Source organism: Cololabis saira, chromosome 18 (genome assembly GCF_033807715.1).
Source record: "Cololabis saira isolate AMF1-May2022 chromosome 18, fColSai1.1, whole genome shotgun sequence".
NCBI lineage: Eukaryota > Metazoa > Chordata > Actinopteri > Beloniformes > Belonidae > Cololabis > Cololabis saira.
The window spans coordinates 26,606,557-26,618,816 of NC_084604.1; the positions used below are offsets into that span (position 1 = coordinate 26,606,557).

Consider the following 12,260-nt stretch of genomic DNA (forward strand, 5'->3'; position numbering starts at 1 on the left):
AGAAGGAAGGGAGAAAAGAGGAAGGAAGGAGAGAGCAGGAGGAAAGGAAGGAAATGAGCCTGAAAGAAAAAGGATAAATTCCTGTTGATTACGTTTTTGTGTAACAAACATGGCAGATCTGAGAGCGAGATAGATTTATAGTTGAAAAGGTGGAGTTGAATTGGTATTTTTTTTATCGTTATCGGGATAAATTCCGGAAATTATCGTGATACATTTTTTAGTCCATACCGCCCATCCCTAGTAGTTGCCAATTACATGTTCCTTCAACACTGGACCGTTTAATTGCACTTTTGGAGTTTTGTGGTGCTCAGAAAGGAAATTGAAGACATCCATAGTCTTATGGGGACATACATGTTTGAGTTTAGAAAGATGTCAGCAAGTAGTCTGATTAGTCAACCTGGAAGAGTCCTGACATAAAATACAGATGCAGAAGCCAATGAACTAGAGTCTGGTCAGCCCCGGTGAGTCTTCAACCAGTGGCTACTTTGCTAAACTTATTCCCACGCACTGCTAACAGTTGTCTCTTGGTTAACAAAAAAAAAAAAAAGGTTGCTCCTTGCATAAGACGCAACAAAGTCCAGCTCGAGTGGGAGAAATTACAAGACGTGCCAGACGGTCCCCACCCATGAACATTTGCAGGGGATCTTTTGTCAACAGCAGACGTGTCGCCCCCATGAGGGCAGAAGCGGCGTTGCTACATCAAGGAGTTTTAAAATATCACACAGATTTTATTAAGGAAAAACAGACGTCTGACATTCAGGGACATGAATTCCAAGTGTTTATTTCAAACTTCTCCCTTAAGGCATTTACGAGACACTGCATAAAGACATGAATGGCCACTTAGATGTCTGTACTAAATGATTGGATCAATGTATTGTAACACAGCGAGTTGTCAACCCGGAGGACGTCTCACTCGCGACAATAGTCATTCACAAAGAGTACATTTAAATCACAGCGCTTGTTCTTCCCACCGTGGCACCGACATGACACGTCACACATTAAAGTAAAATCCACCTCTGGCAGTGTATTGGCAACAATTTCAATATCAATGCTTTTTTTCTTTTTCAAAATCGAAGAAGGGCTCATTTCACCGCCAATATTAAATGAGATTGACAAGACAGAGGTGGTTAATACACTCCCTTTAAAATTATGCGGAAGTATTTCTGTGAAACTTTTTAAGTCACTTGAATAGAGAAAAAAAAAAAAAGGGTTAAGATTTTTCACTTTCACCAAATCTGCCAAAGTGGAGCAGCGTGTGGCTGTGCTTTTTCTTTCATCACATCAAGGCTGAAAACCGTCTATCAGCATGCTTTGCCATGCAAATTTTTAGTGTTAAAATATGAAATCTTTTTTTTTTGTAAACTTTTAAACATCACAAATCAATACTTTCATGTCCTGAGGATTTGGGCCAAAATGATAACAGTTTAAATCCTAGGCAGTAATTTAACTAAGGGGTATCTTGTTCATTGTACTGATATGTTTATAAAGACAAAAGGATTTCACGTGCCAAGAAGCAGCACTTGGATATTAGTACATACATTGATCGGAAGGCATATCCTTATCAGACTGAAGGCTACAGCTATCAAAGCACAATGTGGTCTACTCAAGGATCCAAGACTGCTTACAGCTGCACTTTATAGTCTGGGAAATGGTGAAAACCGCTCATTCCAGAAGTAGTTTAAATGAATATAATAGAACAAGCAATGTTGGGAAAATTCTGTGGGCAAAAGGCAAGAACAATCAATCAGGTGACTTTGTTTTAAAAAAAATGCTCAAATGTTCCTGAAGCTACACGGTGCAGCGCCTGGTGACATTTGTGCATCAGTTCCGTGGGATCAGAAATACTTGGTTGCCTCTTCCTTTTCCAGAATGAAAACATGCCATGTAGTGTGAGAATGAAATGTTGACAAGATAAGCAGCCTGGCATTTTACACTTCACACGACAAGACAGTGAAAAGACTTCTGAAAGTTTTCAGAACAGAATTTCCATAATTGTGCGAGGTTCTACAGATGAACTATTAGCAGCCTCAAGACATCTGACAGTAACTGAAGACACACGTCGAGACTATGAATGCTCTGAAAATAAAAAAATAAAATAAAAAATGCTGGTAGCTTAGTTTTGCTGAGTTACAGTTTATGCAATTTCATGTTTGTAGCATGAGTGCAGGGCTGCCCCCCCCTCTCTCGGCATATACTGCATATCAACAACCCTTGGATCTTTTCTGTGAGCCTCCATCCTCTTCCTCACATCTTCCTCGTCGTCATTACCAGTCATGGGAACCTTGACCCAGCCGTCCGTGGCCAGGCCGTGTTTCTTCTGGTGCCTCTTGTAGTTGTCCCAGTGGCCGGTGGTGTAGCCGCACTCCTGACATTTGTACGGCTTCTCCCCGGTGTGTCGAAGCATGTGTCGCTTCAGGTTCATGCTCTGGTTGCAGCTGTAGTTGCATACGGCACACTGGAAGGGTTTGGCGCCCGAGTGCACCCGCTGGTGCCGCTTTAGGTTGGCCAAGTTCCCGCAAGCGTAATCGCACAAATGGCACTTGTAAGGTTTCTCTCCTGTGTGCACCCGGTGGTGCCGCTTGAGGTTGTCGAAGTGCGCTGAGGCGTAGTCGCACTGTGGGCACTTGTACGGTTTCTCGCCGCTGTGAGTTTTCATGTGGCGTGCCAGGTGGTTAGGGTAATGTGTGAGGAAAGGGCACGAAGCACAAGTGTAAACCTTGTCGCTGCGCTCCCCGGGACTATTGGGAGACGACGACGAGTCTTTCGTTAACATTTCAAGGGTACACTTGGCACAGATCTGGGCTGAGGAGCCGTCCTCGTCTTCCAGGACGATGCCACACAATCGGCAAGTAAAAGGAAAAAGTGAAGGTGGGAGAGCAGCGCCGTCCGCTACGCTGCCTCTGGGGGCCCTGCTGCTACTGCTGCTCGTCATCTCCGGCAGCGGTGGAGAGTGGTGGCCAGGAGCTGGGTTAGAGGCAGGTATGGGCGGTGGAGAGGTTCCCTTTAACCCAGCAAAGGCTGATACGTAATCACTGTTCTGGGCTCCCAAACTCAGGTTGGATGATGGTCTTGTAATCTCTGAGATTCAAAAAGATTACAAGTGTTATATATACATTTTGTGACTGATAAAAGCTATATTTAATCATTTATATGGTACCAAAGTAGGGCTGTTCGATTTTGCCCAAAAATAAAATCTCGATTTTTTTCTCTCAAAATCCAATTTTCGATTACGATTATTTTGTGAATTGACAAAAGGCAAAGAAATGATTTCAAATATGCTGTTTTTTTATTGAACATTTGCCCCATTGGGCTTTAAGTGCAAACTTTGCTCTTATTAAACCAAAAATGAATGAATAAAGTGCAAAACTTTGTAAAATAAGTTGAAAAAAAGTTTTAAAAAATATAATAAAATATAAAGTTTTATCTCTGAAAAAAAAAAATCAGCAAATCAGCACTTGCAAACATACAGTAAGTTATATTTCCAATTAAATAAAACAAAGACATTTTCTAATTAAACTAAACTGGGTCTTAATGCATTAATAATGCAACCCATGAAGGAGGTGTGTGATGTCAGTCATTACATTTGCTATTCACATTTGCAAGTTTTTTGCAAGGAACACGAGCCGGTCTACCACATCTGGCTTGAGGGATGCCCGGTGGCATGTTACAACGCCCCCTCCTACACTAAAGAGCCTCTCCGATGGGGCACTTGTCGCAGGTATTAAGAGTCAATCATCAATCATTAATATGTGTGCAGACAAGGTAAAAAAAAAAGTGAAAAATCGATTTTACGATTTTCACGTTTTAACATCGTTCTAATTACATAATCGCGATTACGATTTAAAATCGATTAATCGAACAGCCCTATACCAAAGTATAAGAAATGACAAGTAGCCTTACCTGAAGCAGCAGACGCTTCCTCATTAGGCCTCTGCCCGCTCAAAGGTCTCTTCAGGCTGTTCAGGCTGGTCTGGCCAGTGGGCGGCCTTGGTGAGGCCTCCTGTGCTGCTCCAGCAGTGAGCATATGCATGCGCTGGTGCCTCTTCAGGTTGCCAAGAGAACTGCATGCAAAAGTGCAGCTATCGCACTTGTACGGTTTTTCCCCCGTATGAATGCGCAGGTGCCTCTGCAGGTTCACCAGCTGCGCTGAGGCGTAAGTGCACAAGAGGCAGTTAAAGGGCTTCTCCCCGTTGTGAGTTTTCATGTGACGCTTCACGTGGTTGGCGTAGCGCGACGTGAAGCCACAGAGATGACACGTATGCTGCTTGTTTGATTTGTCCTCACCCGCCAGAGCCTTATCATCCACATCATTTCCCAACTCCTCACAATCAAGCTCCATGTCATCACGAGTCTGAGAGTCTGAGCGAATCCCACTCATGCTCCCAAAAGATGAACACATGTCTGTACTTTTGGCCTCCCTGGAGGCTTTGCAACACCGAAGGCAGTATGGACCAACCAGGTCTATGCCAGGTCCAAGAGGTTCGTCCCGGAGCTGTCCGCAACCTCTGCAGGAAAGGTAAGCTGGAAAACTGTGCTCGGAATGGGTTGCTCCGCCTTCTTCTTCCCTCTCAGTGTCAGTTGTTCGGTGCACGTTGTCCGTTTCGCTTTCCATGCTGAGCTGACTGTAGGCAGAACTCTCCTCATCACCCAGAGGATACGCAGAGAAACCAATCTCAGAAACTACTTCTGTGCAGGAAAGAGAACAGAGGGATTCTTCTTAACATTTATGTTAACAGACTGGATGCCTAATCACATACACACAGGTGGAAATGCAGTAAAATATCATCTATAACAACATAATTATTTGTTAATATAATGAACCATTTTTGAAAATGATATAAGTGCTGCGGGGGGGAAAAAAAAAAAAAGTGATTCATCCAATTTTAGTCTTCATAGACAATTTGTTAAGTTTATGTAAAACATGTGTCCTTCCATTCAAGCAAACAAAAGATGATTCTTATGATCTGGATGAAAAGAGGCACCTGAAGGCGCAAAAGCACTTCAAAAGGTACCTTTTAAATAAGCCACAATGTCGAACAATTTTTTTTAAATAAATAAAAAACAACAGGTACAGCAAATGTCCCTTCAACTGTATTGCACTCAATGATGCAGCTTCAAAACAGCATTTCTCTTTTCTTAAAATATAACACACATTTTAGAGAGCGTAAGAGCTGATACTCACGGTGCTACGGGTAAGGCCAAATCTAAGATTTTCAGACATTGAAAAGACAAAAAGATGGAGTTTTTTTCCCCTGAAAGGAGAAAGAAAAGCTTCAAGACTTCTGCAGGCAGGGCTGTCTGGCTGCTCCTTCACCGGCGCCGAGGCACAATGTGAGGAAAGCAAGAGCCAGGACTGCCCTTTTATCCCGGCTCACATAGAAACCCCTCATGGATGATTACAGAGCCTAATGATAATGATGATGACTTTAATGGTGAGGCGGCTGCTTCTGATGATGATGAGGGTACAAGATGATGATGATGATGATGATGATGATGATGATGACGGGAAAACGATAATGGCAGTGCGGTAGTGGCAGCAGAGGCTGATGATGATGATGATGATGATGATGATGATGATAGTGGCAGCAGAGGCTGATGATGATGATGATGATGATGATGATGATGATGATGATGATGATGATGATGAATAAATGCCTTCTTATAATGGTGTCCTTGATGGTAATGGTCCTATTTTTATGACCCTTATATAACATTGGTCTCGGTTCCTCTTTCTGCTTTTCCATTTTTCAGATCACTCAGTCTGACAAAGAGCCGTGCTGGGAAATAAGAGCCAGTTGTTCAGTCTCTCCCCTGCAACATCACGAGGCTACACTTTGTCCCAGACATAAACTAAAGACAGAACTGATACTAGCAAATCAAACAAAGGTGGTACAAACCATGGAATGTAAGCAAATTAGTTCATTCAGCTCTTCCCAAATGTACAAAACTATATGATCTTTCCATTCCATCTGTTGTATAACAGTCAATGCAGAGAATAAGACAAGATCTTGTGTAATAAAGCAAAACTGAATGTTAATGAACATAAATTAAATGAACATTTCACACCAGAAAACGGAGATGCTTTTTGTCCCAAACTTGACCTCCAAACAGCCAATCATAGAAAAAAAGGAGTCAAGTTTTCAAAGTTTACAATACTCACAAAATCCCTCAAGACTATTGGGTTTCACTGCTACTCAACAAACCAATAGGACACATCAGCTGAGATGGGCTATAATGTGCATGCAGTAGGACATCTATATATTGCATACATATTGTGAGGCTAAGCAACTTTTGTCCAAATAAATCACCATCTAGCAATCAGTCACCTACATCCGTTTGTTGACTGACTTCAAATTACTATCACTAACCACACAAATGGGCTCCACAGGACAAAGTTGAGTAGCAAAACAGCACCATTGTTTGTAATAATTTCCTCTAACTGACAGGGGCTCATTTGGTCAGAGCACATTACCATTCTCGTAAACTGACTTGCAATTTATCAGAAGGGTAACTTGCAATAACTGTTGGATGGTGGGTGGAGAAAAATGGTATTAATGTGCTAAATGACACCTGCTAAATGGCTTTCTAATGCCACTCCGTGTAGCAATACCACACCCCCAGTTGGGCAAAGTGGTATTACTGTACAAGGCAAGACGGATGTTCCCACTCACTGTTAGTGGCGATTTTACCAACATACCAGATCTGTACGCCTCTATGTAGTCAGAAGGGTTATTGCTACATAGAGTGGCTTTAAAACATGAGGACACTATTTGGATGGGGAGAAAAACTTCTACATGTGGAAGTTTTTAGGGGTTCAATCCATGCAAGCTACTACTCCTACTGCAGCTGCTGTACATGAAAGACAAGGCTTTACTTTGGAAAAAAAAAAATCACAAGCAATGCGCCTCTCAATTTCATGCTGAAAAAATAAATGACAAAAATTCCCTAATAAAAACTTTTCATGGAATGCATTAGTAAGCTACTTTGAAACACTGCAGAGTGTAAAGCAACCAATGGAAGCCGTCACAGCTGGACAGGAAGCCACAGGTCAAACCAAACACTAACTCTTTTTCCACAATTAAAATCAGTGAGTGATCCAAATTGTTTTTGACAGCCTACTTTTCAAAACATCAGTAGGTTTGGTTGCACTCGACTTGATTACAAACCTGAGAACTTTTCCAGGCCTAGAATCTTGTCCTGAACAGGATCACCAAACTCAAGGTCTTGTCCTAGAAGGAAGTCAGTGTCTAAAGGGAGGTTTCCTGGAGCTTCAATGGCTACACCATCTTCAGAATCCACTATGGTCACAAAAAATCAAACATTTAATGACTAGTATCTTTTATTTATTTATTTAACAAATATAAATATGCAGTCACAAAGTGAAGACAGTAAATAAATCCTGAAGTAACTGCAATTATGTGTGCATGTTGGCAAGATATACAAAATTAAAATGCAATCTTGATGTCTTTTTTTCTCTAAATGACTCTTAAAATGTATGCTTTGTGCAAGAATTATTATCAGCAATAATGTGATATATGATTAATAATGACACTTTCTAATCTCAGAAGTGGCATAAACAACATTTCAATAAATATGAATGTTTTGAGTTAGTAGTTTTGATTTAGGTTTTGAAGATTTAACACTATTTTATTTGGAAATGGCACCAAATGCAAAGAGAGGACAGCTTGGATTTCCTACACTATAACATCATCGAACAAAAATGAAGAGCTAATAGCCAACAGCTGGAGCTCTTTTAATTTAGCTAGAGCTAATGGCGCCTGAAGTTATAACTCGGTCTCTGAAGCTTGATGGAATCCAAACAACCTTCATACAGCTGTCAGTCTTCAATTCATTTTCAGGGCACTTCAAGGACGTGATTCTTGGAGCCCTTTCTGGTGGATGCCAAACTACCAGCGTTTTACTACCATCTACTGGCAATTTCATTTTTGGACAAGTCTGTGTGGGATGCTTTCCTTTCCTCCAATCATAACGTGCACCGTTCAATTAAATGACTATTACTGAAACACATCTTGTTATGATTTACTGGACATGTTGATGCATCATTTTGACATTGGCAGAGGGCAACAAATAACAAGTACATCATTTGATTTTACACAGACACTAAAAAGAACAATATGCAGTAACACAGCTCATATATCACATTCTCATATCGGTTTACTTTGTAAATTGTAGAATTTAATTTCAGGATCCAAAAATGTAACTGAGTGAATGCAGAAGTGACATTCCTGCATTAATCACTATATTCCAATTGTGTGTATGATTTATGTAAAACATTTCACATTTGGACGCGGCAACAGCTGGAGTCCAGATGTGAGCGGTAAAGGAGGGGACAAGTTGCAAACAACTGGGACAGAGTTGACAGATATTTAATCTGAATCTATTCAGCCTCAACTCCTGTGGTACGTGTTAAAATATGTTCAATGACAAAATTGTTTGATGTTACGAATCAATTACGAAGTAATAAAAGTTCTCTGAATACTTACACTTGACTGGCTGTGGATTCTGCTGTTTTTTTCTTGGCATCTTCCGGTCAGCCGCTCTCTTTTTTCCAGCGTCTTCTTGGAGACTACTACAACCATCAGCTCATTCTCACCTGTTCAAAAGATAAGTCATATTTTAATAAACGTAACGAAGAGATTACAGGTAAAAGATTATTTCTGCTAAATGTAAACAAACCTATGAAAAACAATAACAAAAGAGCAGAACTGGCTCTGCAACCATCTTCATTGGTTTTAAATCTACCTCCATCTTGCTTATTTTTTAATGTGGTTTAGTTATGCGGTATACAAAAGTTAGAATTTATGGGGAACTAGCATTTTTTATTAAAAAAAAAAACATCATAAATTATTCAAAAATGTTAAAACACTGACACCTATAGCCAGGAAATACAATCAGTGACAACTTGTTTATTTTACCTGGAAATAAATAATAGCTATTGTTTGGAATTACCAACTATTGATTGATGATATTTACATACAAACTTGAAAAGTGTTTGGGGATTTTTCAGGGCCTTAGATAAAATAGGAAATTTACAAGAGAGCAAAGTTGTAGAATATTCCTCCATTATTATTGTAATTTTTTCATAATTTAAGCAGTTACAGACCAGTCCCACTCAAGCCCATCATAGTCAAACGCTTTGAAAGTCTTGTTCTGGGGGCAGCTTTAAATCCAAACTTCCCCCCATCCTAGACCCACACAAGTATGCATGCATACAAATACATCCACAGAAGATGCCATAAACACTGTCCTTTATCATCCACTGAAAGCATCCTATGTAAGAATGCGTTTGGTGGATGATCACAAAAAAATGCTACAGCTGGGTGTCAGCAAACAACTACTGTATGTCTCTGGGTAATAACTTCCTGACTGCCAAAAAAACCATGGCACCGGGCTCCAACATCTCCCCAACTTTGACCCTGAGCACCAGAGTACCACAAGGACCTATAATATCAGAGTACCTTATTTTACTCCCTCTTCACCTGTAATTGCACATCTGCTCACCGGACGAACAGTATACTACAAGAAAGATGGGGCTCATCCCAAAGGCCAAAGACAATGCCTTCAGAGATGTAGATTATAGATATTAGGCAAAACCAGGTGGAGGGGGTGTCCAGCTTTCAGTTCTTGGGTGTCCAAGCTGGTGAAAACCTCAAATTTCCAAAAGACAAAGGACAGTACAAAAAAAATCTCTGGACTTGCCTGCTGGAGGAAATCTACAGGCCTCGCTGTCACAGCAGGACCGGCAACGTTGTGAAGGATGTTAGACACCCGCATCATCAACTGCTCTCTTTACTGCCATCTGGTCGGCTCTGCAGAGCTTCAAAGACTGACACTTCCAGACTCATAAGCAGCCACTATCAGGCAGCCATTACTGTTATAGACTCCCATCAACCACTCCCCATCCCCCTGGTATCATCCCAGCAGGTCTGAATCATTGTATGCGTTATAACCGTACTATTGTGCAAAAACTGTACATTGCACTTTTGTCTGGCCTATTTTTCATAAACATTTTCAATTTGTTCTATGACATTCTAAGCTTTTTAATGGCATTTTATTTTTAATTTGTTTTAGAGCATTATTTTAAAGACAGCACTTATTGAATGTGCATGAGAGGCAGTTCTTGTCATTTCAATGAGACAAAGGCATTCCGGTCTATTCCACTCTTTACTTTTCTATTTTATCACAAAAAGCATGACGTTGATTCCAAACGACAGTTTTGCATTCAGAGGATGTTGCCATAAACCTACAACTTGCAAGTTAAGGAAGCTGGTTGACTGCATGGAGCTAGTACCGCTGAATAACCCCTAACATAGTGGAAAAATAAATTTGACCTTTTTTTTTGTAAAAGTGTAGTATTGCTACACAACTCCAAGAAAGGTTCAAATTCGTTTGCATCCTATATTACCAACATGTGGAATTCCTTACCGACAGCCATAAAAGAGAGCAAATCCCTAATCTCCTTCAAGTCTGCCCTAAAAAGTCACCTACAGGAGGCTGCTACTCGTAACTGGGAATAATCAAAGCCTCTACTGCACATCCCGCGGTTCCTTCTGATTATTGTTTCTGCTTTTGTTTTGTATTACCTAGCTTATTCTATTTGTCTCATCACCTTTTAGTCTCTCTCGGTGCAAAATAACAGTAATTCCCCCCTTTTTCTTTTTTTTTTTTTTTTTTACAATCTTCCCTACAAAGTACTGCTTCTTACCTGTATGTCATTCAATATTATATGAGTTTAAAAAAGGTCTCCAATGTAAACAAGTGTAATGCTTTCTTGGAATAATGCCTTTTAGTTGACTTTGTATCAGCGAATCTGTACTGTCATGAAACTGTACCTGATCCTATGCAATTCCTCTAATAAATTCTTCAATTAATCAATGCTCATTATGCAAACTGGAGCACATGAAAAATGAGGTTCTGCATAAAACACAGCCCTTTAATTTTGATGATACTTTCAAATAAATACTGACAGGCTGCCTTTTCCCTTAATTTTCATGCAATAAATGTAACTCAAAGATGGTTTATGAAAAAACAAAGTAAACTCAAAAGAATGACTGTCAGTGAAAGTGGTGTTTTTATACCTAGATCTAAAAATACTGAAGATATTTCAGTATTTCCTACAGATTGTATTAATCCCATTATAAACGGGACAGATAACAGCGTTACTAACAGACTCTAGCAGTTCAACTTAATAACAGACATGACTTTATGTAGAAGAGATAACCACCATGGGGAGATAGAGGTGTGATGGTAAATGTAAGAACAAAGGACATTAATCTGCTTTAGCAGCATGGCTAACGTAGCTGTGGTGTAGCAGCTGAACAAATCATTAGTCCAGAGGCGAATTAACTTCAAATGCCCTGATCTACCGTAGCCCAGCGGCACAATACCACGAGAAACGTCAACTATACACGTGAAAACTGCACCTTGGCGCATCCAGTTGTGATAAAAACACCCCTTGATGAGGATATAGTAATGACTGAAATGGTAATTAGCCCCGCAGCTAATGTCACTGTAGCCGCCGAGCTAACTCACCAGTGAAACCTGAACGTTCCTGTCCATAAAGAGCTGTTTTATCGTCGGGAAATCCCCCATTAGATGGGACGTGTTTATCTTCAAACGTCCGACGTCTGGAGATCCGCCATTTCTTCATGAGCTGCGGCGACAAAGAAAGGCAATTAACGATATTTTTCATAACTTAATTGATTTTGTGACTCGTCCGGGATCGACTGGTAACAACAATAACGTTGTTTCCGGCTGATGCATTTCACAATAAAAGCACAATCTTTAAGGCAAGGTAAGTTTATTTGTACAGCACAATTCAACACAAGGTAATTCAAAGTGCTTTACATCAACATTAAAAGCGGCAAGACACAATTAAACAGTAAATAACAAATACAATGAAATAAAATGATAAGAAAAGAGTAAAATAAGGTAAAATAATATAAAGCACAAGTTGTTAAAAAGTAAGGCCAGTAGAGGTAGAGGTACATCACATTCTTAAAATGGCAAGAATTACGTTTCTATACGGTCAAAACGTACAAAGACCGGGTCAAATACAGTATTACAAAAGTAATTTGTAACAATTCGTACAGTGAATTAAACCAATTTGACAACTCTATGCCACATTGCTGTTTCCAGGTCTTATTTCACACAAATGACGAGAATTACGTTTCTATATGGTCAAAACGTACAAAGACCAGGTCAAATACAGTATTAGAAAGTAATCGGTGCCGATTCGT

At 40.1% G+C, this 12,260-nt stretch overlaps 1 protein-coding gene across 3 annotated transcripts; it reads right to left on the reverse strand.

The window, feature by feature from the left end:
- Nucleotides 1–1,058: 1,058 nt before the first annotated feature.
- znf513a (zinc finger protein 513a) lies at nucleotides 1,059–11,743 on the reverse strand. 3 transcript variants are annotated; one of them, XM_061706892.1, is made up of 5 exons: nucleotides 11,554–11,743; nucleotides 8,505–8,614; nucleotides 7,167–7,298; nucleotides 3,901–4,686; nucleotides 1,059–3,078 (listed from the first exon to the last, which is right to left on the reverse strand). In XM_061706892.1, the coding sequence occupies exons 2-5, from the start codon at nucleotides 8,542–8,544 to the stop codon at nucleotides 2,135–2,137; spliced, it is 1,902 nt and encodes a 633-aa protein (XP_061562876.1). In that variant the 5' UTR covers nucleotides 8,545–8,614; nucleotides 11,554–11,743; the 3' UTR covers nucleotides 1,059–2,134. The 3 variants fall into 3 exon arrangements, with proteins under 3 accessions (XP_061562876.1, XP_061562877.1, XP_061562878.1); XM_061706893.1 differs by lacking the exons at nucleotides 7,167–7,298; nucleotides 11,554–11,743; XM_061706894.1 differs by lacking the exons at nucleotides 7,167–7,298; nucleotides 8,505–8,614; nucleotides 11,554–11,743 and adding an exon at nucleotides 5,183–6,048.
- Nucleotides 11,744–12,260: the final 517 nt, after the last annotated feature.